Genomic DNA, 24,704 nt, shown 5'->3' on the forward strand with positions numbered 1-24,704 from the left:
ATGTCACGGATGTGTCTTTTTTTTGTAGTGAGAAGATGGATCTTCTTGTCCTTGGACCTCTTAAAGGGCCCAACCATATCCAGCCCCCAAGTTGCAAACGGCCAAGTGATTGGAATCATCCTTAATTCTTGAGCCGGAACATGAGCGCAGCGTGCAAACTTCTGACAACCATCACACCTCTTTACCAAATCCTCAGCATCAGCATGAGCCGTCAACCAATAGAAGTCGTGATGAAAAGCTTTAGCTACCAAGGATTTTGAACCGGCGTGGTGACCACAATCTCCTTCATGGATCTCACACAAAATCTCACAGCCTTCTTGACGAGACAGACAACGCTGAAACGCCCCTGTTACACTGCAATGATGCAGTTCCCCATTGATAATGGTCATTGACTTGGATCGCCGGATTATCTGTCTGGCCAAAGTTTCGTCCTCTGGTAACTCGCCCTGGTTCATATATGCCAAGTATGGGACCGTCCAATCCGGGATAACATGAAGAGCTGCCACTAGCTGAGCCTCCGGGTCAGGAACAGCCAAATCCTCCTCCGTAGGTAGCTTGACCGACGGGTTATGCAAAACATCCAGAAAAACATTGGGTGGAACCGGTTTATATTGGGAACCCAAACGTCTTAAAGCATCCGCCGCTTCATTCTTTCGCCGGTCCACATGATCGACTTGATAACCTTTGAAATGACCTGCAACAATATCTACTTGTCAACGATATGCTGCCATGAGTGGATCCTTGGAATACCAAGTGCCAGACACTTGTTGAGCAACCAGGTCCGAGTCACCAAAGCACTTAACCCGGCTTAAATTTATCTCCTTAGCCATCCGAAGACCATGGTGCAAGGCCTCATATTCAGCTGCATTGTTAGTGCAAGGGAACATTAAATGGAGAACATAACAAAACTTATCACCTTGTGGGGAAGTTAATATGACTCCAGCCCCCGAGCCCTCCAATTAATTGTCTGGACCCATCAAAATGAATAGTCTAATAAGTGTTATCTGGCTTTTCCTCCGGCGCCTGCAACTCTGTCCAGTCATTGATGAAGTCCACAAGTGCTTGGGACTTGATTGCTGTGTGAGGCGTATATTTTAACCCATGAGGTCCAAGCTCAATGGCCCATTTGGCAACTCGGCCAGTTGCTTCCGTATTTTGGATGATATCCCCCAAGGGGGCGGAACTGACCACAGTGATAGGATGACCCTGAAAATAGTGCTTGAGCTTCCGGCTTGCCATGAAAACTCCATACACCAGTTTCTGCCAATGTGGGTACCTCTGCTTGGACTCAATAAGCACCTCACTGATATAATAAACCGGTTGTTGAACCGGATACTCCTTTCCGGACTCCTTGCACTTCACAACAATAGCCACACTAACAGCCCGTGCATTAGCAGCCACATATAACAACAAGGGCTCTTTATCAACAGGAGCAGTAAGGATAGGCGACTCAGCTAGCTGCCGCTTTAAACTCTCAAAGGCTTCATTGGCAGCATCACTCCAGACGAAATGGTCTGTCTTCTTCATCATCTGATACAGAGGGATTGCCTTTTCTCCCAAACGGCAGATAAACTGGCTCAATGCTGCAATACGACCCGCCAGACGCTGAACATCATTAATACACGCCGGTTTAGCAAGGGACGTAATAGCTTTGATCTTCCCCGGATTAGCTTCAATGCCCCTGTTAGACACCAGAAAACCCAGGAGCTTGCCAGCCGGTACACCAAAGGCACATTTGGCTGGATTAATCATCATCTTATAAACCCGGAGGTTATCAAAAGTCTCCTTCAAGTCATCTATCAATGTTTCCTCCTCTCCGGACTTTACCACAATATCATCCACATAAGCATGAACATTGCACCCAATCTGATTATGAAGACCATTCTGTACACAGTGTTGATAAGTCGCCTGGGCACTCTTGAGCCCAAAAGGCATAGATACATAGCAGAAGGCTCCAAAGGGAGTTATAAAAGTTGTCTTCTCCTGGTCCTTAACTACCATTATGATCTGATGATAACTAGAATAAGCGTCTAGAAAACACAAACGGTCACAACCCACCGTAGCATCAATGATTTGATCAATATGAGGGAGAGAAAAGGGATCAGCTGGACATGCCTTGTTCAGATCTGTGTTGTCCACCCACATACACGAAGTGCCATTCTTCTTAAGTACCAGCACCGAATTAGCTAGCCACTCAGGGTGAAAGACCTCCACAATAAACCCTACTGCCAAAAGCCGGGCTACCTCCTCACCAATAGCCTTGCGCCTTTCTTCATTGAAGCGGCGGAGAAACTGCCTGACCCGTTTAAACTTAGGATCTATATTAAGAGTGTGCTTAGCGAGTTCCCTCGGTACACCTGGCATATCGGAAGGTTTCCATGCAAAGATGTCCCGGTTCTCATGGATGAACTCGATGAGCGTGCTTTCCTATTTCGGATCCAGGTTAGCGCTGATGCTGAACTGCCTGGATGAATCGCCAGGAATAAAGTCAACCAGCTTAGTCTCCTTAGCCGATTTAAACTTCAAAGCCAGATCATGCTCTCTAGTTGGCTTTTTCAGAGAAGTCATATCAATCGGATCAACATTGTCCTTATAGAACTCAGCTCCTCCGTTGCACAAACCGACTCAGCATAAGCCGCAACACCTTCTTCACATTCCAAAGCAATCTTCCTGCTCCCATGTACTATGATTGTCCCCTTATGACCTGGCATCTTAAGCTGCAGATAAACATAATAGGGCCTTGCCATGAACTTAGCATAAGCCGTCCGTCCAAACAGGGCATGATATGGACTCTTGATTTTCACCACTTCAAAAGTTAATGTCTCTGACCTTGAATCATGATCATCTCCAAAAGCAACCTCTATAGCTATCTTACCAACTGGGTACGCCGATTTACCAGGCACCACACCATGAAAAACAGTGTTCGACGGTTTAAGATTTTTATCTGTCAACCCCATGCGACGGAAGGTTTCATAGTAAAGGATATTGATACTGCTCCCTCCATCCATGAGTACCTTGGTGAGCTTATACCCCCCAACTTGAGGTGCCACCACTAAGGCCAGATGACCCGGATTATCAACCCGGGGTGGATGATCCTCTCGACTCCACAAAATGGGCTGTTCAGACCAGCGCAAGTAACGGGGCGCCGCCGGTTCAACGGAGTTCACTGCCCTTTTATGAAGCTTTTGATCGCACTTACATAAGCTAGTGGTGAAGACATGGTCCTGCCCACTATTCAACTGCTTCAGATTACTCTGATAACCCGATTGTTGGTGCTGCTGACTCCCCTGATGATTATAATCGCCCTGGTTGCCCTGACTGCCTTGATTGCCATGTCTGGTTTGGTTGCCTTGAAATCCTGAACCGGAGCTTCCACCACCATAACCCGGCCCATGAGAACCGCCACCTGAACCGCCGGGCGGTCCATGGTCATATTGGAAAAGATTCGAATTCTTAAATTCCCGCATAATAAAGCAATCTTTCCAAAGGTCCGTAGCTGGCCTTTCTTTCGACCCGTGCTTTGGGCAAGGCTGGTTTAACAGGCACTCAAGATTGGGACCTGATCCTCCACCCCGCTGGGGCGGTTTACCCTTTCGGCGCTGACCATTATCCTAGGTGTTGGTGTTAGCCACAAAGTCCAAGCTATTATCCGTCTTGCGCTTATCATTGTTCCCATGACCCGTCGGGTTATGCTGCTGCCCCTTGACACTGCCATTCTTCTTTCCCTTCCCTGGCCTTTCATCCTCAGACTCAGGGTCCTTGGTACTATCCAAATCGGCATACTTAACCAGAGCTGCCATAAGCGTTGCCATGTCATTGCAGTGACGCTTGAGCCTTCCCAACTTGTTTCAAAGGCATAAACCGGCAATTGCCTTCCAACGTCAAGACTGCCGTATCTACATTCATGCGATCTGATGAATGCAAAATAGCCGAGACTCGCTTTACCCAATGGGTTGTAGACTCCCCCTCCTCTTGAACACAGGCGGCTAAGTCCACGATTGACATGGGCTGCTTGCACGTATCTTTGAAATTCTGGATAAACCGGCTTTTTAACTTAGCCCATGACCCAATGGAGTTAGCTGGTAAACTTTTCAGCCAGGTGCGAGCCGTTCCTTCTAGCATCATGGTGAAGTACTTAGCACATGTCGCGTCATCCACGTCCAGCATCTCCATCGCCATCTCATAGCTCTCGACCCAGGATTCGGGGGATAAATCGGCAGTCTAATTGGGCACCTTACGAGGACCCTTAAAATGCTTGGGCAGCCGCACATTACGTAAGGCCCGACACGGCACCCCCAAAGAACTGAAAACCACACCTGGCTCCACTGAAGTGGTCGGACGAACCGGAGTAAGCTGACGAGTCGCGTATTGCGCTGCTAACTCAGATTCTCGACGTGCTCGACCGTGATCCACCACATCCTGGGCATTAGCACCGCCACCCGCCGGGTTATGCCCTCGCGATGGGTTACGGTTTCGCGCACTGCTTGATACAACCAGTTCATCAATATGCCTGATGTAGCTACGACTTGGGCGGGTGGTGGAATGAATCCTCTCACGACTGTAGGAATAAGCCTGTTGTTGGGTCGAAGCTGTCTGAATTAGCTCTCTAGCCCATCGTGTTTCCACCGCTATTGGAGACTCGCCTTCGATCGGGAGAGCTGCCAAGCGTGAAGCGGCGGCGACGATGTTATCTGCTACCTCTTGAGCACTGCGTTGGTTTTCCCTTGAAGAGGAAAGGGTGATGCAACAAAGTAGCATAAGTATTTCCCTCAGTTTTTGAGAACGAAGGTATCAATCCAATAGGAGGCTACGCGCGAGTACCTCGCACCTACACAAAACAAATAAATCCTCGCAACCAACGTGATAAGGGGTTGTCAATCCCTACACGGTGACTTACGAGAGTGACATCTGATAGATATGATATAATATTTTTGGTATTTTTATGATAAAGATGGAAAGTAAAATAAAAACAATGAAAATAACTAAGTATTGGAAGATTAATATGATGAAGATAGACCCGGGGGCCATAGGTTTCACTAGTGGCTTCTCTCAAGAGCATAAGTATTTTACGGTGGGTGAACAAATTACTGTTGAGCAATTGACAGAATTGAGCCTAGTTATGAGAATATCTAGGTATGATCATGTATATAGGCATCACGTCCAAGACAAGTAGACCGACTCTTGCCTGCATCTACTACTATTACTCCACACATCGACCGCTATCCAGCATGCATCTAGAGTATTAAGTTCAAGAGAACAGAGTAACGCTTTATGCAAGATGACATTATGTAGAGGGATAAACTCATGCAATATGATGAAAACCCCATCTTGTTATCCTCGATCGAAACAATACAATACGTGCCTTGCTGCCCCTACTGTCACTGGGAAAGGACACCGCAAGATTAAATCCAAATCTAAGCACTTCTCCGATTGCAAGAAAGATCAATCTAGTAGGCCAAACCAAACTGATAATTCGAAGAGACTTGCAAAGATAACCAATCAAACATAAAAGAATTCAGAGAAGATTCAAATATTGTTCATAGATAAATGTGATCATAAACCCACAATTCATCGATCTCAACAAACACACCGCAAAAGAAGATTACATCGAATAGATCTCCACAAGAGAGGGGAAGAACTTTGTATTGAGATCCAAAAAGAGAGAAGAAGCCATCTTGCTAATAACTATGGGCCCATAGGTCTGAGGTAAACTACTCACACTTCATCGGAGAGGCTATGGTGTTGATGGAGAAGCCCTCCGTGATCGATGCCCCCTCCGGCGGAGCTCCGGAACAGGCCCCAAGATGGGATCTCGTGGATACAGAAAGTTACGGCAGTGGAATTAGGGTTTTGGCTCCGTATCTGATCGTTTGGGGGTACGTAGGTATATATAGGAGGAAGAAGTACATCGGTGGAGCAACAGGGGGGCCACGAGGGTGGAGGACGCACCTGGGGGGTAGGCGGGCCCCCCTACCTCGTGGCCTCCTTGTTGGTTGCTTGACGTAGGGTCCAAGTCTCCTGGGTCTTGTTCGTTCCAAAAATCATGTTCCCGAAGGTTTCATTCCGTTTGGACTCCATTTGATATTCCTTTTCTTCGAAACCCTAAAATAGGCAAAAAAAATAGCTGTTCTGGGCTGGGCCTTCGTTAGTAGGTTAGTCCCAAAAATAATATAAAAGTGGATAATAAAGCCCAGTAATTTCCAAAACAGTAGATAATATAGCATGGAGCAATCAAAAATTATAGATACGTTGGAGACGTATCAAGCATCCCCAAGCTTAATTCCTACTCGTCCTCGAGTAGGTAAATGATAAAAACAGAATTTTTGATGTGGAATGCTACTTGGCATAATTTCAATGTAATTCTTCTTAATTGTGGTATGAATATTCAGATCCGAAAGATTCAAGACAAAAGTTCAATATTGACATAGAAATAAAAATACTTCAAGCATACTAACTAAGCAATTATGTCTTCTCAAAATAACATTGCCAAAGAAAGTTATCCCTACAAAATCATATAGTCTGGCTATGCTCTATGTTCACCACACAAAGTATTTAAATCATGCACAACCCCGATGACAAGCCAAGCAATTGTTTCATACTTTTGACATTCTCAAAACTTTTTCAATCTTCACGCAATACATGAGCGTGAGCCATGGACATAGCACTATAGGTGGAATAGAATGGTGGTTGTGGAGAAGACAAAAAGGAGAAGATAATCTCACATCGACTAGGCGTATCAACGGGCTATGGAGATGCCCATCAATAGATATCAATGTGAGTGAGTAGGTATTGCCATGCAATGGATACACTAGAGCTATAAGTATATGAAAAGCTCAAAAAGAAACTAAGTGGGTGTGCATCCAACTTGCTTGCTCACGAAGACCTAGGGCATTTTGAGGAAGCCCATCATTGGAATATACAAGCCAAGTTCTATAATGAAAAATTCTCACTAATATATGAAAGTGATAACAAAGGAGACTCTCTAATATGAAGATCATGGTGCTACTTTGAAGCACAAGTGTGGTAAAAGGATAGTAGCATTGTCCCTTCTCTCTTTTTCTCTCATATATTTTTATTTGGGCCTTTTCTCTTTCTTTTTTGCCTCTTTTTTTTATTTTTTTATTTTATTTTTCGTTCGGAGTCTTATCCCGACTTGTGGGGAAATCATAGTCTCCATCATCCTTTCCTCACTTGGGACAATGCTCTAATAATGATGATCATCACACTTTTATTTTCTTACAACTCAAGAATTACAACTCGATACCTAGAACAAGATATGACTCCATATGAATGCCTCCGGCGGTGTACCAGGATATGCAATGACTCATGAGTGACATGTATGAAAGAATTATGAACGGTGGCTTTGCCACAAATACAATTTCAACTACATGACCATGCAAAGCAATATGACAATGATGGAGCGTGTCATAATAAACAGAACGGTAGAAAGTTGCATGGCAATATATCTCGGAATGGCTATGGAAATGCCATGATAGGCAGGTATGGTGGCTGTTTTGAGGAAGGTATATGGTGGGTGTATGATACCGGCGAAAGGTGCGCGGTATTAGAGAGGCTAGGAATGGTGGAAGGGTGAGAGTGCGTATGATCCATGGACTCAACATTAGTCATAAAGAACTCATATACTTATTGCAAAAATGTACAAGTTATCAAAGCAAAGTACTACGCGCATGCTCCTCGGGGGGTAGATTGGTAGGAAAAGGCCATCGCTTCCCCGACCGCCACTCATAAGGAAGACAATCAATAAATAAATCATGCTCCGACTTCATCACATAACGGTTCACCATACGTGCATGCTACGGGAATCACAAACTTTAACACAAGTATTTCTCAAATTCACAACTACTCAACTAGCATAACTCTAATATCACCATCTCCATATCTCAAAACAATTATCAAGCATCAAAATTCTCATAGTATTCAACACACTCATAAGAGAATTTTATTATTAATCTTGTATACCTAACATATAAGGATTATTTAAGCAAATTACCATGCTATTTAAGACTCTCAAAATAATCTAAGTGAAGCATGAGAGATCAATAGTTTCTATTAAACAAATCCACCACCCTGCTCTAAAAGATATAAGTGAAGTAATAGAGCAAAACTATATAACTCAAAAGATATAAGTGAAGCACATAGAGTATTCTAATAATTTCCGAATAATGAGTGTCTCTCTCAAAAGGTGTGTATAGAAAAGATGATTGTGGTAAACTAAAAAATAAAGACTCAAATCATACAATACGCTCCAAGCAAAACACATATCATGTGGTGAATAAAAATATAGCTCCAAGTAAAGTTACCGATAGAAGTAGACGAAAGAGGGGATGCCTTCCGGGGCATCCCCAAGCTTTGGCTTTTAGGTGTCCTTACATTATCTTGGGGGTGCCATGGGCATCCCCAAGCTTAGGCTCTTGCCACTCCTTGTTCCATAATCCATCGAATCTTTACCCAAAACTTGAAAACTTCACAACACAAAACTTAAAGTAGAAAATCTCGTGATCTCCGTTAGCGAAAGAAAACAAAACACCACTTCAAGGTACTGTAATGAACTCATTCTTTATTTATACTATTAGAGTGTCCGTGCGTTGCTACGGGCTTAACAAAAAAATTACCATCTTGTAATCTTCAAAATTATGTTGAACATATTATAACCTAATAAAAGGGAGGATGAAAATACCATATTGCAATGTTCAATATCTTTTATCATTGATCAGCGAGGAATAACAATAATCTTTCTGTACATGCAAGATACTTAGTAAAGAACTTCTCTGATACATTTTTTCTTTTACTTCACTGCATGAAATGTATTCAGTACATCGGCATATATCATGCTTGTTCTTTGCACCTATAGTTTTGTTCTACTCACCTATTCCATTCTCTGAAGAATGGTATATGGCTATATCGACTCCATTGGAGAGAATACACTATGGAATCCCTGTGTCAATGTTAAATAATCATGTAAAAAGGAAAGAGAATAGAAGTAAAAGTGAGTCTAATGATCAGGTAGTATTATGGCAACTACCTCGTTGATCAGGTAGAAGCTTTCCAGACAGCTTATCCTTGAAGGTATCAAGTCGTGCATCAAGCATTACTATGTTTCCTTATAAGTTGAAGTGAAGAAATTATAAGCAAGAGTACTAACGACCAACAGTGGCGAGCCTCTTGCTCTTGCAAGAATGTTCATTGAACAATTAGTTGCATATGCGGCTCAGGTGGAAGATGAATGCCCCTCACGCAACGTTGCCGTTGCGCGAAGTGGTAAATTCCCCTCTCTTCCACACCCTTCCCTTCCTCCATTTTGTCCGTGGCTATGTCATGTTGCTCGGCCTCCAGAAAACTTGGTTGCGCGAGTCTTGGGCACTTTTTGACCCGGGACCCACCAATCCGCCACATCTTATAGTGATGCTGCTCCACTCTCATGGCGATGGCAGTGACTTCACTGTTTCTAAGACAATAATAACTCTGTTTCATGAGCAACTAAATTTCAAGACATTTAGGAGCTCTGCTCGACCTTTGTAAGAAATGTACCACAATATTTGCTATAATGATATTACTACATCTATGTTTTTCAGAAGTACAATCAAAATCAAAATTAACAAACAACAGCTTGGTCATTAATTAGACAATCAATGCTCTTGTAAGACTGCAGGTTCGGTTAAGCCACTACTTAACTCACCATGAAACAGTCATGTTTTCCTTTCCTCTTTGAAGTACCAAAGTTGCAGCCTCTATTTTACGCATTGGTTGTCGCTGTAGTAGGAGCAGCACCACCAACAAATTAGAAGAGGTGCGGTGGCATTACTGAACTGAAGTCAAACAGTACACGACATACACATTAGATGGGTCAGTGCAAATTCACCTCCCACCATACATGCTTCTTTTTCTCTTCCAGACACAGTAGCGGTGGCAACTGCCAAGCACATACACATACACCAACAGCGGCAGCAAATACGCACATGTATCTATAGTGATGTCCCTTCTGGTTTCCTTTTCTCTTCCAGACACAGCAGTGGTAGCAAGCACATATGCACACATCAGCAGATAACAAATGTTTCTACTACACACACTACCGGAATCGCACCCTATGCCGACGGCCAGGGCCGTTGGCATAGCCCTGAATGGCCGTCGGGACAGGCCTATGCCGACGGCCCCCGTCGGCATAGGGCCGTCGGCAAAATATTCGTCGGCGTAGCCAGAAAGGCCGTCGGCATAGAAAGGCCGTCGGCATAAGACCTATCGACGGTGTCCGTACATCTATGCCGACGGCCAAGGCCGTCGGCAACGTTATCGCCTAACGGTGGCCGCCGTCAAGTCTGCCCAACGACTTGTCTCCACGTGGCACCACTATGCCGACGGCCTAGCCGTCGGCTTAGTCGAAAACTGTGCCGACGGCTAGACCGTCGGCATAGATGTGCCACGTGCCGACCGGCCGCTACTCGTGGGCCAGGGCTATGCCGACGGCCTAGCCGTCGGCATAGTCTGAGATTAAGCCGACGGCCAGGCCGTCGGCATAGTCCTTCAAACAGAGATCCCAGTTGCTGACACGTGGGCACCTATGCCGACGGTCAGGCCGTCGGCTTAATTTCAAACTATGCCGACGGCTAGGCCGTCGGCATAGGTGCCCACGTGTCAGCAACTGGGAGCTCACGCTGGCCCTATGCCGACGGCCTAGCCGTCGGCATAGTTTGCTTTTAATTTTTTTTTCTTTTTTCTGTTTGTTTTCAAATCAGTTCAATTCAGATAACATCACATATATAACAGCACATATCAGCAGCACATATCAGCACATATCAACGAACGTAAGCATAAGCATCTTGACAACAATAGATCATCATCACACAAGCATAAGCATATCAACGAATGTAAGGATAAGCATCATCACACAAGTCAGCTAAATGATCATCAGCACACACAAGTCATCTCAAGCATCATCATCACATCTCAAGCATCATCGAGCACCGCGGAGGTCGTCACCGCCAAGACGGCCAAAGTCCAGGTCATCAGTGCTAGCGGCAGCGCTACCGCCTCCGCCTCCGTGGATCGGAGTGGTCGGGCTCCGTGTCTCCGGAGTGCTGCGAAGACCACCGCCAACGGTAGATCCACCTGTTCCCTGCATGTTGAAAAGACATATGCACGGGATCTATGACTGTGTTGAAAGGCATGACATGCTTTGGGTGAATAGATTGGGGATGAACTAACCGGCGAGGGGCTAGCGTTCTGTGCCACAAACTCCTCAAAGCTCATCAGCACTGGTTGTGCTGGAGGGCATTGTGCTGTAGGGAACTGAGGACACTTGCCAGCCGCCATATCCTGAAAAGCCTGCTGCATCTGGCTATCCCTCTACACTTGGTGTTCATAAAGCCTCTGATGCCACGCCATGGTCTCCTGGCATGTGTACTCCATGTAGGCCTACGGTATGACATGATGGAACTCATAAAACTACTAAATGCGGAAAATGAAGTGAGAAATGAAGATAAGAGGGAAAATACTTACAGATTGTTGCTCCTGAAAGAGGGACTGTGTACTAGTCACTGGCTGGCTCGTGCGCTGGCTCAGGCTCGAGTCGATCCGACGAAGCTGTGTGTAGGAGATACTAGGAGTGATCACAGCATCGAGAACCGCATCCCGACCGTGCTCCTTGGGCCCCATCCTCACCACCGCCATGTCGTCCAGAGGCGCCGCAATGGGGTCAGGTGTGTCAGGATGTAACTCCAGATACGCTTCGGAGTAGGCCTTCTTCCTCCCTGCGGTCTTCTTGCCGTAGTACTTGGGCTCGCCAGGCTTGGGGTCCTTCCGCGTATGGGCAATCTCCCACGCCTGCATGTGTGAGAGCGGCCGCTTCAGTTTCTCCTCCTGCACCACCAAACAGAGGTTAGTCATACATAAGAAAGTGATGGTAAATAGAAGAAGAAGAATGTTTAATGGGGTTAGTCATACATTAACTACCTTGTGGAGATAGTGGTTTCGGTTTCCCTGAGCATGTACTCCCTCCGTCCCTCGGTTAGCCTTATTTTGGGTTCTCATAGCCGCCCAGGCTCCAGCCTCATCACACCAAAGATCCACCAATGCCGCCCAGGACTCGTCTTTTCCATAACACCAATTTGGACACACCTACATAATAAAAGCATAATGGCATGTAGGTGTGTCCAAATTGGTGTTATGGAAGCATAAAGCATAAAGCATAATGTACCACAAGGTAATGAAAGCATAATGAAAAATCTTTTATACTTACCGCCAAGAACTCGGGCCTCTCCAAGGTAATGCCCATCCTCCGCGCTTCTTCCTTGGTCATCTTCACACCAAGATAGTCGTGGTAGTATGTGGAGATGGCCACATAGCGCACCTCGTACTGCATCTGGCGGGCCTTCTTCTTGCATTGGCGCAGCACGATCTGGTCCGCTCTAGCCCTGTGCTCCGGAAGAACTCGATAGAATTTCTACAATCATGCATTAAACAAGAATGGGAGAAGCCATGAGTTAAATCATTCATGAAACTAGAATGGACTTGTGCTTCTGAAGAGAACTCACCCAGAAAGTAGTGATCACGGCCTTGGCATGGGTCTCATGGTCCGCGTGGCGGGCCGCTTCCCAGTGGTCCCAGCTCGTGGCCAAAACCCGACGGTCCGGCTGCCTGACTGGATCAGGACAGTACAACCCCGGCCAATATAACTTCAGCAAGACGGTGATGAGGCCGTTGGGAATACGGACCCCTTTAGAATATATCCAGTTGCTGCAAAAGAATGAACTATTAGCATGTGACAAGAAAAATAAATAACAACCGGAATAAGCATGTGACAAGCAACATAATGAACCACTTACTCTTTTCCCGTGGGCTCAATGAGCCACTTCTGCTCCTCAGTAGCAGGAACCTGCTTTGGTAGCTTTGCGTTGCCACGCAGCCACCCCTTCGTGTCAACCCCCTTCCCGTCACCACCATCATCCCCGCCACCACCCTCCTCCTCGCCTGCCTCCCCCTCCCCAACCTCCTCCTCCTCCTCCTCGCCTGCCTCCTCCTCCTCCTCCTCCTCGCATGCCTCACTAGAGGAGGGTACCTCACTAGAGGAGGGCCTCGAAGACATCACCCCTAAGTCGGTGAGGGTGCGCTCTTTCTGGCCGCGACCCCCTGTAGTGGCTCTCCCCCCAGCACCTCGTCCTCGAAGACACCACCCCTAAGTCGGTGAGGGTGCGCTCTTTCGGACGGGAGACGCCTAGGTTACGTCAGTTGACTTGAGAATGAAATCTAGTCACATGATTCGTAGCTCACCCTCGGCTGTAGAGGAAGTAGTCCAATAACAGAGGGACAATCGGGGACCAACAACTCTTACGATGATCACTCCACCGAGATGGAACACCACAGAACCTGCACCGTGACAAAAATTAAGAACATAACAATATCATCATTATCATCATCATCTATCATCATGTAACAATCATCGAAGCATAAAAAAATCATCATCATCTATCATCTCTTCCGCAAAAAAATGGACATCATCATCATCATCTAAAAATTAACAAGGCATAAAAAAGCATCATCATCTATCATCATCAACATCATAATCAATCATCATCAACATCATGATTTATCATCTAATTTTTTTTGCATTTCTTGCATTTCTCACATTTCTAACTATCATCAAATCATCTATCATCTAACTATCATCATACATAATTCATCCATCCATCTAACCATCTATCATCATACATAATGCATCCATCCATCTATCATCTAACTAAATTAACAAAAAAATTGCTTCAGAGAGGGAGGGAAGGAGCTCACCATGGGGAAGGGCCAGCTCGGGGGAGGGCAGGCACGGAGGGAGAGACGGAGGGGAGCTCGGGCTCGGGCTAGGCCGGCCGGAGCAGCGGCAGAGGAGGGCCGGTGGAGCCTAGCCGCCGGCCGGAGCGACAGTCCAGCGACGGTGAGGGCGGAGTGGGCTCGGGGAGGTCCGGTCGGACCGAGCTCGACGAGGGCGCGGCCGAGGGGTGGTCGGGGAGGAGTCGACGTGTCCCACTGCGGCAACGGAAGGGCGGCGGCGGCGCGGGCCGAGACGACAAGGCCTGGACGGAGCGCAAGTGGGGCGGCTACGGGGAGTGGCGAGCGAAGGGTGGCGGCGGCCCAGAGCGCGGGTGGGGCGGTGGCGGCGCAGGGCGAGGGAAGGGCGGCGGCGGCGACCGGAGCAAGGGAAGGGAAGGGCGGCGGCGGGCGGAGCAGTGGATCGGGCGGCGGCGCGGGTCTAGGATGGGGCAGAGGGGAGACGGGGAATGAGTGGTGGGGGCTAACCGCAACGGATAAGGCCATCCTATGCCGACGGCATAGCTGTCGACATAGGTTTGGTCCCACCTGCCAGGGACAGAGCCGGCGAGTGGATAAGAGGCATATGCCGACGGCCTGGCCGTCGGCATAGGCCCGCCCCTTTGCCACGTCATCGATCCGTGGACATGTGCGCTGCTATGCCGACGGCTTGGCCGTCGGCATATATACTTTGCATTTTTTTAATTTTTTTTGTTACGACATTTTTTTATTTTTTATTTTTTTGTTACGGCATGTGCTGCACCCCCCAACACCATTCTGGCCCAAACCACCCAAAGATACCCTCCGTGTCGGCCCGACGTGGCCGTTTCCCCCCTCCGGGACACGGCGGCAGCCACGCCCGTGAGGTCTACACAGCAGGACGGGGGCACTTGGGGGGTAGCAATGCCACCAGAGCGTCGCACCGGGCCCTCATACATGCGGGGTGGTGTGGTGGCATGTCCGAAGAGTCGGGACGCGTCTCCGGTTGGCAGAGGGAGTAGGAAGGAGAGCATGACCACGATGAGCTATGTGCAAACCTGATCCGTCGGCAGTGTGGATGCGGTCCCTTCCAGGGTACTTCTCCCTCACGGTGAGCAACTAGGTAGAAGAAGCTCACCGTGGTGCTGGAGGTTGCTGCGTTGTAGACGAACGTACATGGGAATGCTTGTCCGGTGGTCTTACTTATGGAGAAGAGAAAGCGTCCAGGGACTGGAAGGGCACACACAGGCCAAAAGTATGAGGGCCCGGTGCGACGCTCGGGTGGCATTGCTACCCCCCCACGGCCCCCGTCCCGCCTAACCCTGTAGCGTTTGACCACGGGATCTAGCCCTTTGACTTTGCACGGACGCGTTTTGACCAGTGGAACTATCCACCCGGTCGTGTTAGGTCAGCCCATACGAACACTTTAGAGCAACATCCGGGCCAAACCCACAGTAAGATCCCCTCCCTGTAGACCCGACGCGTCCGTTTCCCCCCTTCAGGTGCCGGCGGCGGCGCCGTCCGTGTGAGGGGGCACACCCCGGAGACGCGTGCCGCCTCTTCGGACATGCCAGCACACCACCCCGCATGTATGAGGGCCCGGTGCGACGCTCGGGTGGCATTGCTACCCCCCCACGGCCCCCGTCCCGCCTAACCCTGTAGCATTTGACCACGGGATCTAGCCCTTTGACTTTGCACGGACGCGTTTTGACTAGTGGAACTATCCACTCGGTCGTGTTAGGTCAGCCCATACGAACACTTTAGAGCAACATCCGGGCCAAACCCACAGTAAGATCCCCTCCCTGTAGACCCGACGCGTCCGTTTCCCCCCTACAGGTGCCGGCGTCGGCGCCGTCCGTGTGAGGGGGCACACCCCGGAGACGCGTGCCGCCTCTTCGGACATGCTAGCACACCACCCCGCATGTATGAGGGCCCGGTGCGATGCTCCGGTGGCATTGCTACCCCTCCCCCCCCCACGGCCCCTGTCCCGCCTAATCCTGTAGCGTTTGACCACGGGATCTAGCCCTTTGACTTTGCACGGACGCGTTTTGACCAGTGGAACTATCCACCCGGTCGTGTTAGGTCATCCCATACGAACACTTTAGAGCAACATCCGGGCCAAACCCACAGCTAAATCCACTCCGTGTAGTTTCCCCACTCCAGGTGCCGGCGGCGGCGCCGTCCGTGAGGGGGGCCACGCACCGGAGACGCGTGCGGCCTCTTCGGACATGCCACAACACCACCCCACATGTATGAGGCGCGGTACGACGCTCCGATGGCATTGCTACCCCCAGGGCCCCCGTCCCGCCTAACCCTGTAGCGTTTGACCACGGGATCTAGCCCTTTGACTTTGCACGGACGGGCTTTGACCAGCGGACCTCCCCACCCGGTTGTATTCGGTCAGCCCATAGGTACACTTTGGAGCAACATCCGGGCCAGACCCACAACAAGATCCCCTCCGTGTAGACCCGCCGCGTCCGTTTCCCCCCTCCAGGTGCCGGTGGCGGCGCCGTTCGTGAGGGGGGCACACCCCGGAGACGTGTGCCGCCTCTTCGGACATGCCACCAAACCACCCCGCATGTATGAGGGCCCGGTGCGATGCTCCGGTGGCATTGCTACCCCCCCAGGGCCCCCGACCCGCCTAACCCTGTAGCGTTTGACCACGGGATCTAGCCCTTTGACTTTGCACGGACGGGCTTTGACCAGCGGACCTCCCCACCCGGTTGTGTTCGGTCAGCCCATAGGTACACTTTGGAGCAACATCCGGGCCAGACCCACAACAAGATCCCCTCCGTGTAGACCCGACACGTCCGTTTCCCCCCTCCAGGTGCCGGCGGCGGCACCGTCCGTGAGGGGGGGGCACACCCCGGAGACGTGTGCCTCCTCTTCGGACATGCCACCACACCACCCCGCATGTATGAGGGCCCGGTGCAAGGCTCCGGTGGCATTGCTACCCCCAGGGCCCCGTCCCGCCTAACCCTGTAGCGTTTGACCACGGGATCTAGCCCTTTGACTTTGCACGGACGGGCTTTGACCAGCAGACCTCCCCACCCGGTTGTGTTAGGCCAGCCCATAGGAACACTTTGGAGCAACATCCGGGCCAGACCCACAACAAGATCCCCTCCGTGTAGACCCGACGCGTCCGTTTCCCCCCTCCAGGTGCCGGCGGCGGCGCCGTCCGTGAAGGGGGGCACATCCCGGAGACGTGTGCCGCCTCTTCGGACATGCCACCACACCACCCCGCATGTATGAGGGCCCAGTGCGACGCTCCGGTGGCATTGCTACCCCCCAGGGCCCCCGTCCCGCCTAACCCTGTAGCGTTTGACCACGGGATCTAGCCCTTTGACTTTGCACGGACGAGCTTTGACCAGCGGACCTCCCCACCCGGTTGTGTTCGGTCAGCCCATAGGTACACTTTGGAGCAACATCCGGGCCAGACCCACAACAAGATCCCCTCCGTGTAGACCCGACGCGTCCGTTTCCCCCCTCCAGGTGCCGGCGGTGGCGCCGTCCGTGCGGGGGGGCACACCCCGGAGACGTGTGCCGCCTCTTCGGACATGCCACCACACCATCCCGCATGTATGAGGGCCCGGTGCGACGCTCCGGTGGCATTGCTACCCCCCAGGTCCCCCGTCCCGCCTAACCCTGTAGCGTTTGACCACGGGATATAGCCCTTTGACTTTGCACGGACGGGCTTTGACCAGTGGACCTCCCCACCCGGTTGTGTTAGGTCAGCCCATAGGAACACTTTGGAACAACATCCGGGCCAGACCCACAACAAGATCCCCTCCGTGTAGATCCAACGCGTCCGTGAGGGGGGGGCACACCCCAGAGACGTGTGCCGCCTCTTCGGACATGGCACCACACCACCCCGCATGTATGAGGGGCCGGTGCGACGCTCCAGTGGCATTGCTACCCCCCAGGGCCCCGTCCCGCCTAACCCTGGAGCGGTTGACCACGAGATCTAGCCCTTTGACTTTCCACAGACGTGCTTTGACCAGTGGGCCTCTCCACCCGGTTGTGTCAGGTCAGCACAGAGGGACACCCGGGAGCAACATTCGGGGCCAAACCGACAGCTACATCCCCTCCGTGTAGACCCGATGCGTCCGTTTCCCCCCTCCAGGTGCCGGCGGCGGCGCCGTCCGTTAGGGGGACCACGCCCCGGAGATGTGTGCCGCCTCTTCGGACATGCCACAACACCACCCGGTTGTGGTAGGTCATCCGATATATATAAACACTTGGAGCAAAGTCCCCTTCGTATAGACCCGATCCAGCTGTTCCCCATTCCAGTTGACGGCTGGCGGCTGCACCGTTCGTGAGGGGGGTCACACCGCTCTGTACAGAACCAAAAAATAATGTAGGTATGCTTATTAACACATACGGTATGTAAGTTAGTTAAATAATAATAATAAAGAAAACAGTGAAGAAAAAGAAAAAAAAACTATATGTATGCTTATTAACATACTATATGCTTATTAACACATACTATATGTATGCTTCTTAACACATACTGTATGCTTAATAATAATAATAATACTATATGGAAAAAAAAGAAAAAGAAAGAAAAAAAACTATGCCGACGGCAAAGCCGTCGGCATAGCTGCGGCCAGGGCAGATGGACAGCGCCGCGGATCGATGACGTGTCGGATATGCCGACGGCTGCCGTCGGCATAGGTCCTGGTCGGTGCGCTCCGGATCGGTGACGTGTCACCCGTATCTATGCCGACGGCCGCCCGTCACGGCCGTCGGCATAGATTTGATGTCGTTAGCCGACCGTGATGCCCGTTGTCGGCGGGCCCGCATCTATGCCGACGGCAGCTGTAGGCGTAGTCTTGGATAAGCCGACGGTTGTTGTGTGCCGACGGCTGCTGTCGGCGTAGACGTGGATAGCCCGACGGCCATTGTACGCCGACGGCCAGGAGCTAGCTGTCGGCATAGCTCTGACTAGGCCGACGGTTGCCGTCGGCATATATTTGGCTGTCGGCTTAGAGCCCTGTTCCGGTAGTGACAATATCTAATGTGACTTGTTGCTCTTTGTCTCTCCTATAACATTGAAAGTTTTTTAAATCAAAGCTTATGCAAGAAAACAATGTAAAGATCATTTCGAAAATCAAAGGCATACACTCAAAATATATATTTAAGATGATCCTTCAAACCAGGTAGTAGGGGTGTAAATCCGAAGGGCAAATAAAAGAGTTCTACCATCGGCAATTCATGCACCTCTAAAAAATGTATTCAAATGAACATGCCCTACATGATATTGCACTGCGAATATAGGAAGATAGAGGGCAGACATGAGAGCATTATCACCCTTTAATTCAAGGCCACCCTTTGTCTAATTAAGTTGCTACGTGTCTGCATAAATATTCATCGTTTATAAAACTATGGAAAAGCAAACCTTTGACTTACCAATGTAAATGCCGCAATGTGAGCTAGCACTTTATAAATTTGTTTGCCGAGATCCAAAACGCCGTACACATTAAACAATATGTCTAAAATCCTTCGAATATATACCCACTTTATAAAAGTAATAATAATGATATGGCAGCGACCAAACATCAGTCGTTTTGACGCGTGTTTGCACGGGCTGAATATTACATGCACCATATTGTGCTCCCCACTTTGTCCCCTCCTCCGACTCTTGTGACCCCCTCCAACGCCAACCTATCCTCCACCCCGCGCACCGCCCCACGCGTTGCCCCACCCCACCCTGCCCAGGCATGTTAGAAATTTAATCTCGCAATCTTAAATACTACTCCATTGCGAGATTAAATACTACGGTGGCCTAAAATGACTTTATTATGACAATTTCTTGTTTAAAAATTGATATATCAACCATCTAAGAAGATCAGCACATAATACTGTATGCATCTGTTTGAGCTAGTGATGCAGCTCAGCAAATAGATTGCATATGTCTGCTGCTTTTGTTTCACTGTGCATATTTTTTATGTGCAAAACCAATTTATCTGTATCTCAAAGACCGATTTTCACTGTACATTTCGGAACTTACCACAAATCGCAGGTCGAATACGTGGCGCCACCTGAACATCTGCAGGAACCATACATTCAACGTTCCTTGTAAACGATCATCCACCACACGCAGATCCACCCGATTCTTGTTAACTGGCCATTCAGCCTGAACTCCTTCACAAAGTCTTCTCCCTCAGGATTATAAGATTTGGATAAGTATGCTTGAACCACTTCCTGCTAGTGTAAGTAACATTGATTTGAACAAACCCAATGAGCCGTTGCCAACAAATATCTGACTCTAGTACATTTTTTACTTACTTTGCAACATCCGTTGATGTGAATGATAGAATTTTGTGGTAGAAACTAAGCACGTCCCTTGGGTTCGGCTCATCAAGCCTCAATCCAGCTTGCCTATGGAACTTATCTCCCATATCACCTTTAACTATGTTCTTGACCGTATCCACTTGCAACTTCAGGTTCTTCCCATGCGGCCTGATACAACCCTTGAACACCTACGCCGTACTCCATTCTGTGAAGGTATGCCATCGCGGGCTGCATGAACACCAGGACCAAACCATCTTGGAGAAATGCTTGCACTTCCAATCGTACAAAAAATTATTTGGACAATAGTTTGACCTGCTTGTCCTGGAGCATTGCCACTCACATGTTATGGCGGATCTGTAGTCACCTCGTCATGCCGACGACTACTCAGACCGTCAGACCATTTAGATTCATCTCCAGAAAAAAAAACTCTTTTAGTAATGCATAGCACATTCCAATCTAAAAACTAAATTACGAACTCTGCGTTTTCGGCTAATTCAATACTCCCCATAATGTTCTCCCCCATCCCAACTTCATGAATTACTTGATGACCAGCATCAACAAAAATATTGTGTCTACAACTCTACATTCATTAGTTTAGATTTCAGTCTGAACCTGGAACAGTATGAATCTGCATACCTTCTCATCATCCCAGGAACCCTCCGTTCCAGCAATCACCACGGCATCCATAGCATAGATCTGATGGGTTTGTGACTGTATTTATGACATTTTTACGCTGAAAAAACACAATAATACGGGTCAGAGTATAAGAAAATTACAGTACATGGAAGCACGTCAACTTCTGATACTATTTCAGTTCAATTTTACTAAGGTAGAAATAAAACTGACATAGTTATCCACGAACTTTTGTAGTTCAAACTGAGCCTTAGCATCACCACATGTATAGAAAAAGTCACATCAATAGTTCTTTTCATGAAGGATCTGGTAATTTTGAAAAAAGGAGCATTACCATCAAAATATAACATAGTTGGCTTTAAATCAGGAAATGTCCTTTGTGCAAGAACTTCTAGGAATAAATCCTAGCATGCAAGCTTCCACATAATGTGCTTATAGATTCAGACAATTTACCACTGTCATCATCATCGTTATCTAATGCAGTTTTCCCAAGTAAGAAAGTTACCATTTCTTCCATAGCTTCTGCAAACTCTGTGTACATTTGATCACAATGAATTATGAGTGTACTATTACACGAGCACATGCTCTTTATTAGAAGTGACTTGGGCACCGTTATTTTGTTAAAAAAACTATATCAAAGAAAATGTTAGAGCACACCATATAGGATGTTTGCTTACAGGATCGATACGTCGTTATGTGCTTAAGTTCCTAATATTTATAACAAGTAGGAAAAACTCCCAGCCAAACGATGTACTCATGACAGAAACAACACACTTTTTTGGCATTTGCTAAATAACCAGGGGAGTACATACAAAACATAAGATGTCTTGGAGCTTCAAGGTCCAACAGTATATATATTGCCTTTTGCTTACAGGATCAAAGGAGAATGTAGCACAGGACAACAATGTAACTGCATGAGAAAGAACTTAGTACCCGCTCACAAATTGCAAATTTCTGAAACTTCTCACAAATCACAATAGTTTGCATGGGATCTCCAATGCGTGGGTAATGAAACCACGAGGTTACTATTCCAAACTTCTCTACCTTCACTTTATGATTACATGCTTGATCAACTAAGAGATGATTTTGAATTAGCTTGTGCTATTTCCTCGAGAATCCTTTTGTGCAAATGGAATAAATCATCAATCATATCAGAAAGAGAAAAAACAAGAAACGAGATTATTTCAATGGCGAGCAAAGCTTTACTTGGTCCAAGAAGTGGTGGTTGCCGACCTCCTCCCTGAAGTCGAGCACCGCCATGACGTCGCCTACGGTGAGCATGTCAGCGCCGGCGTCCCGGAGAAGCGGGCTCTCCTTCCACATGGACACAACAACACCAGTTACATAAGAGGCCAACCAGGTGAATGACCCTGCAGCGCTACTCTTGACGGCGAGATCTGTCTGGCACTTCCAATGATAGTAACTGAACCAACTAAATAAAAATTAATTACCATGCCCACTGCTGCCTAAATCTCAAGTACTATTCTTGGAGTATTGCAGGAGTAAGAGCGGCATGATTTAAACGTGTGGGCATACAGTACGTTGGGTGCCGGAATTGATACAGAACCTGTTGGTGGCGTCGATGAATCCTAATGTGACGAGGAAATTCATGGCAAGGTGGTTCATGTCCTGCTTGCGGATCTTGACATTGCAGCTTCCGCTCCCATTCGTCAAATTAGGATTGAGAGGACCTGGACGTGGGCGAGGAAGGCTGTCATCGAAGGGGCGCGCAGCCCACGGCGGCGAGCTCCAAGACGCGGCCATGGCGGCACCTGCAGAGAGGAGCAGTTCAGAGGAGAGAGAGAGGTAGGGGAAAAGAAGAGAAGGGAGAGAGGGAGGCACGGCAGCGTGATCCAGCTGGCATCACTGCACGATCAGGCTAATTGGCACTAATCACTGTGACCTGAGACGAGTCAACCAGCCACCGCCGTTCTGCATAGAGAAGAGAATTTGTCAATAGATTGCTTATTTGATCTTCTCTGCTTGTGATAATCAAAAGATTCAATTATTGATTGTTTTATCCTAAACGTCCTTGCACTTACGAGAATTGCTTCATCGGAGCATGTGGGCGTGGTGAGATAAAAGGATTGCTGAAGCATCAACGGAATGAAATTCCTGGATCAAAGAAGAGAAATCTTCAATCGAGAATGCATCAACCGATCATGCAAAGGGGAGAAGAAGGTACCATGACTTCAATTTTTCTTGCACTGAATCAAGCGGCAACTACCTCATCTTTTCATCAACATCTCCAGCGGCGCCCGCGTTCATGTGCCTGCTCCCTCCTCCACGGGACGCAACGGCTTGAGCGAACACGGCAACGCGGATGAGCGGCTTGGGCTGGACGAGGCAGTGCCGCGGAACCGACCTTGCACGCGCACGGCTGCCTGGCTATCCCTGTCCAGCACCGGCGTCTCCCGGTAGGCGGCGTGTGCCGAGGTGTCCCCGGCCTCTAACAGGAGCGATGCGCACTTCAGAGGAGAGAGAGAAGGTAGGGGAAAAGAAGAGAAGGGAGAGAGGGAGGCATGGTGGCGTGATCCAGCTGGCTGCTCCCGGCGAGGTCAACAAAGCGCTCGGGCGATGTCACACGGGAACACGCAACGGTGGCGGAGGATAGGGCTAGGAACCCTAGTCAGGGTGAGGGAGTCGTGGGTGGCGATGGATAGAAATAATAAAAATAAAATTGATAGGCAATCCATAAGCGCTATCGTTTAAAAATAATTGGGTTGCAAGTAATAAAAATAAAATTGGGTTGCCTCCCAACAAGCGCTATCGTTTAACGCCCCTAGCTAGGCATAACAAGCAAGAATAGATTTAGGTACTGCCATCTTTGGTAGGCAATCCATAAGTGGCTCTCATAGTAGATTCATAAGGTAATTTAATTTTCTTTTTATGAAAGTGTTTCATGCCTTTCCTTAATGGAAATTGGAATCTAATATTTCCTTTCTTCATATCAATAATTGCACCAATCGTTCTAAGGAAAGGTCTACCAAGAATAATAGGACATGAAGGATTGCAATCTATATCAAGAACGATAAAATCTACGGGCACATAATTCCTACTTGCAACAATAAGAACATCATTAATTCTTCCCATAGGTTTCTTAATAGTGGAATCCGCAAGGTGCAAGTTTAGAGAGCAAACATCAAAATCACGGAAACCTAACAAATCACACAAAGTCTTTGGAATCGTGGAAACACTGGCACCCAAATCACACAAAGCATAGCATTCATGCTTTAATTTTAATTTTAATAGTTGGTTCCCACTCATCATAAAGTTTTCTAGGGATAGAAACTTCCAACTCAAGTTTTTCTTCATAAGATTGCATCAAAGCATCAACGATATGTTTGGTAAAAGCTTTTTTTTTGCTATAAGCATGAGGAGAATTTAGCACGGATTGCAACAAGGAAATACAATCTATAAAAGAGCAATTATCATAATTAAATTCCTTGAAATCCAAAATAGTAGGTTCATTAACATCTAGAGTTTTGATCTCTTCAATCCCAATTTTATCAATTTTAGCATCAAGATCTAAAAACTCCAAATTTTTGGAACGCCTTCTAGGTAAAGGTGGATCAAATTCAGTCCCACCATTATCAAGATTCATAATGCAAAACAAAGATTTAATAGGGGACACATCAATAACTGTTAGATCTTCATCTTTATTACCATGGTCTTCCGGCTTAGCGGCCATCTTATTTACTAAGGTAGCCTGCTTATCCGAAACTTCAGCTATTAACTTCTCAAGACAAGCAATTTGGGATCTCAAACCATCAAATTCTTTAGACATATCATCGAGCTCTTTATTCATATAACTCATAAAGCTTTTTTGTTCTTTAAGCTCGTTTCTAAAGAAACTATTATGCTCAAATTGCAAGACCCTAAAACTCCTAACATTGCTTTCGATTTCCACTAACCTTTTAAGGTGAAGATCACCAAATCGGGGAAGAGCCATCGAGACAAGCAAGCAATCCAACAAACAAGCAAAC

At 48.0% G+C, this 24,704-nt stretch overlaps 1 protein-coding gene and 1 long non-coding RNA gene across 5 annotated transcripts; both read right to left on the minus strand.

Annotated features, from left to right (window-relative positions):
* Positions 1-10,895: 10,895 nt before the first annotated feature.
* Positions 10,896-11,863, minus strand: LOC125525079. The gene is made up of 3 exons (XR_007291139.1): positions 11,515-11,863; positions 11,221-11,430; positions 10,896-11,131 (listed from the first exon to the last, which is right to left on the minus strand). It is a non-coding gene; the product is annotated as an uncharacterized LOC125525079 (long non-coding RNA).
* A 7,741-nt stretch (positions 11,864-19,604) lies between these two features.
* On the minus strand, positions 19,605-22,650 carry LOC125525062. Of its 4 annotated transcripts, XR_007291133.1 has the most exons (6): positions 22,561-22,650; positions 22,286-22,490; positions 21,925-22,141; positions 20,722-20,818; positions 20,080-20,496; positions 19,605-19,995 (listed from the first exon to the last, which is right to left on the minus strand). XR_007291133.1 is itself a non-coding variant. In XM_048690075.1 (5 exons), exons 1-4 carry the CDS (start codon positions 22,580-22,582, stop codon positions 20,729-20,731), a joined length of 534 nt encoding a protein of 177 aa, XP_048546032.1. In that variant the 5' UTR covers positions 22,583-22,650; the 3' UTR covers positions 20,003-20,496; positions 20,722-20,728. The 4 variants fall into 4 exon arrangements, 2 of the variants coding, with proteins under 2 accessions (XP_048546032.1, XP_048546041.1); XM_048690075.1 differs by lacking the exon at positions 19,605-19,995 and having other exon boundaries at positions 20,003-20,496; XR_007291138.1 differs by lacking the exons at positions 19,605-19,995; positions 20,080-20,496 and adding an exon at positions 21,652-21,836 and having other exon boundaries at positions 20,691-20,818.
* Between the last annotated feature and the right edge of the window lie 2,054 nt (positions 22,651-24,704).

The sequence above is a fragment of the Triticum urartu genome, chromosome 1, assembly GCF_003073215.2.
Source record: "Triticum urartu cultivar G1812 chromosome 1, Tu2.1, whole genome shotgun sequence".
NCBI lineage: Eukaryota > Viridiplantae > Streptophyta > Magnoliopsida > Poales > Poaceae > Triticum > Triticum urartu.